At 44.9% G+C, this 2,004-nt stretch overlaps 1 protein-coding gene across 1 annotated transcript; it reads left to right on the top strand.

The window, feature by feature from the left end:
• The first annotated feature begins 281 nt into the window (after nucleotides 1-281).
• Nucleotides 282-809, top strand: LOC140889928 (uncharacterized). The gene is made up of 2 exons (XM_073297670.1): nucleotides 282-503; nucleotides 588-809. The coding sequence occupies exons 1-2, from the start codon at nucleotides 282-284 to the stop codon at nucleotides 807-809; spliced, it is 444 nt and encodes a 147-aa protein (XP_073153771.1).
• The last annotated feature ends 1,195 nt before the right edge of the window (nucleotides 810-2,004 follow it).

Raw genomic sequence — 2,004 nt, 5'->3', positions numbered from 1 at the left:
AGCGAGCTCTTGGAACTACTCTGAGTTTGAGTACAGCTTATCACCCGAAGACCAACGGGTAGAGTGAGAGGACTATTCGTACTCTAGAGGACATGCTTCGAACGACAGTAATGGATTTTGGACCAGCGTGGCATGACTATTTGGCGTTGGTGGAGTTTGAGTATAATAACAGTTACCATCACAGCATTGGCATGACACCATTCGATACTCTTTATGGACACCGTTGTTGTACGCCGTTGTTTTGGGACGAAGTTGGAGAGCGTCAAGTTGAAGGTCCATAGATGATTCAGCAGATGACCGATGCAGTGGAATTTATCCGTAAGAGGATTAAGGCAGCTCAGGATCGACAGGCTAGCTACGCTAACACTCGCCGAATACCATTGTATTTTGAGGTAGGGGAACATGTGTTCCTACGAGTCTCACCTTTCCGGAAGGTGATGAAATTTGGACTCAAGGGTAAGTTATCGCCGAGATTTATTGGTCCATTTGAGATTTTTGAGAAGGTTGGAGATGTGGCTTATCGTATAGCTTTGCCACCGTATCTTTTCAGTATCCATGATGTGTTTTATGTGTCCTTGTTGAGGCAGTACGTGGCAGATGAGTCGCACATCTTGCATCCGACTGAGGTGCAATTGGATCAGGATTTGTCCTATGTACAAAGACCTCTCATGATTCTTGATAGGAAGGACAAGGTGCTTTGCAACAAGCGCATACCTCTAGTGATGGTGCAGTGGCAGCATAGGGGAACTGAAGAAGCGACTTGGGAGTTGGAGAACCGGATACGAGCTGAGCATCCAGAGTTGTTTTGATGCTTTGTACTTTTATTTGTAAGCAAGAATTGTACTTTGTAATGTTTAGTTGTAATAAATAACATTTTTTTGACTTTTCGGGTTTTCCTCTAGACTTAAATTTCGAGGATGAAATTTATTTAGTGGGGTAGAATGTAGTGACCCGTAACCCAATGAAGTGATTAAGGGATTAATTATCAAAAAGTAAGAAAATTGGGCCAAAGCAGATCGGAGGCTCCAAAGTGGAGATCGGAGGATCCGATCAGGATTAGACGCTCCGTTGGCAGCATCGGACGGTCCGATCGGGGCCATAGCTTACGTCATCTTCTACGTTAGCAAGGTGACGTCATTGCTTATGTTCGGATGGGACATCGGACGCTTCAATGTCGGGATCGGACGCCCCGATCGTGTTTGGACGCTCCGATCGTGTTCGAACGCTCCGATCGGGGAACGGACGGTCCGAACTCTGTCTATAGATAGAGGTGTTGAGCTTCATTTTCAAGCGCACCGAGTTCCTCCTTTCTCTCATTTATTTGCCTTCTAACTTAGATTTAGGAAATTCTAGGCGTCCTATTGGGAATCCGGAAGTAGCGGAGTGATCCAAGTGCCGTTGCGAAGCTGTGGCCTAGTTTTGAGGCAAGCAACAGCAAAGGGCTGACGACGGATGCAGGTATGACTTTGTCTTCCTAAAAATATTTAGGAGTATGGAATAGCTTAGTTAAGGCTTTTAGAGCTTATTTAAGATGCATGGGTATTTGAATTGTAGACGTCGTAGTGTGGACTTGTAGACGTGGGATCTAGACAAGTGGTGCTAGGTTTGACCCGCACTGTTAGAGGTACGTAAGTACTGACCGAGATAGTCGTCATGATATATATGCTTATATGTTGCATAAATATGTGCTATATGTTTTCCATGATTTACCGCTTTAGCACAAACATGTTTTATACTGGACTGCATTTTGTGAGATGTAATTCATTGACAGTTTCTATAGGAAACTTGTAACTCATCATGGACTCGAGTCAGGTATTGCCAGTTTCTGTGTGAGCCTTGTGTCTTATTTTGGATTCGGGTCAGGTTTTGGATAGGCTCAGCCCCTGGTTTTGCTATCACTAGGAGCGACCACGACGGTGGAGTAGACGCTATAGTTGATAGGATGAATATACGAGTACCCCCACTGAGTCGCTCTCTGGCAAGGTGCTGTATATTCTGTGGCGT

The sequence above is a fragment of the Henckelia pumila genome, chromosome 3 (assembly GCF_033568475.1).
Source record: "Henckelia pumila isolate YLH828 chromosome 3, ASM3356847v2, whole genome shotgun sequence".
Taxonomy (NCBI): Eukaryota; Viridiplantae; Streptophyta; class Magnoliopsida; order Lamiales; family Gesneriaceae; genus Henckelia; species Henckelia pumila.
This window is presented reverse-complemented; position numbering and strand designations above follow the sequence as displayed.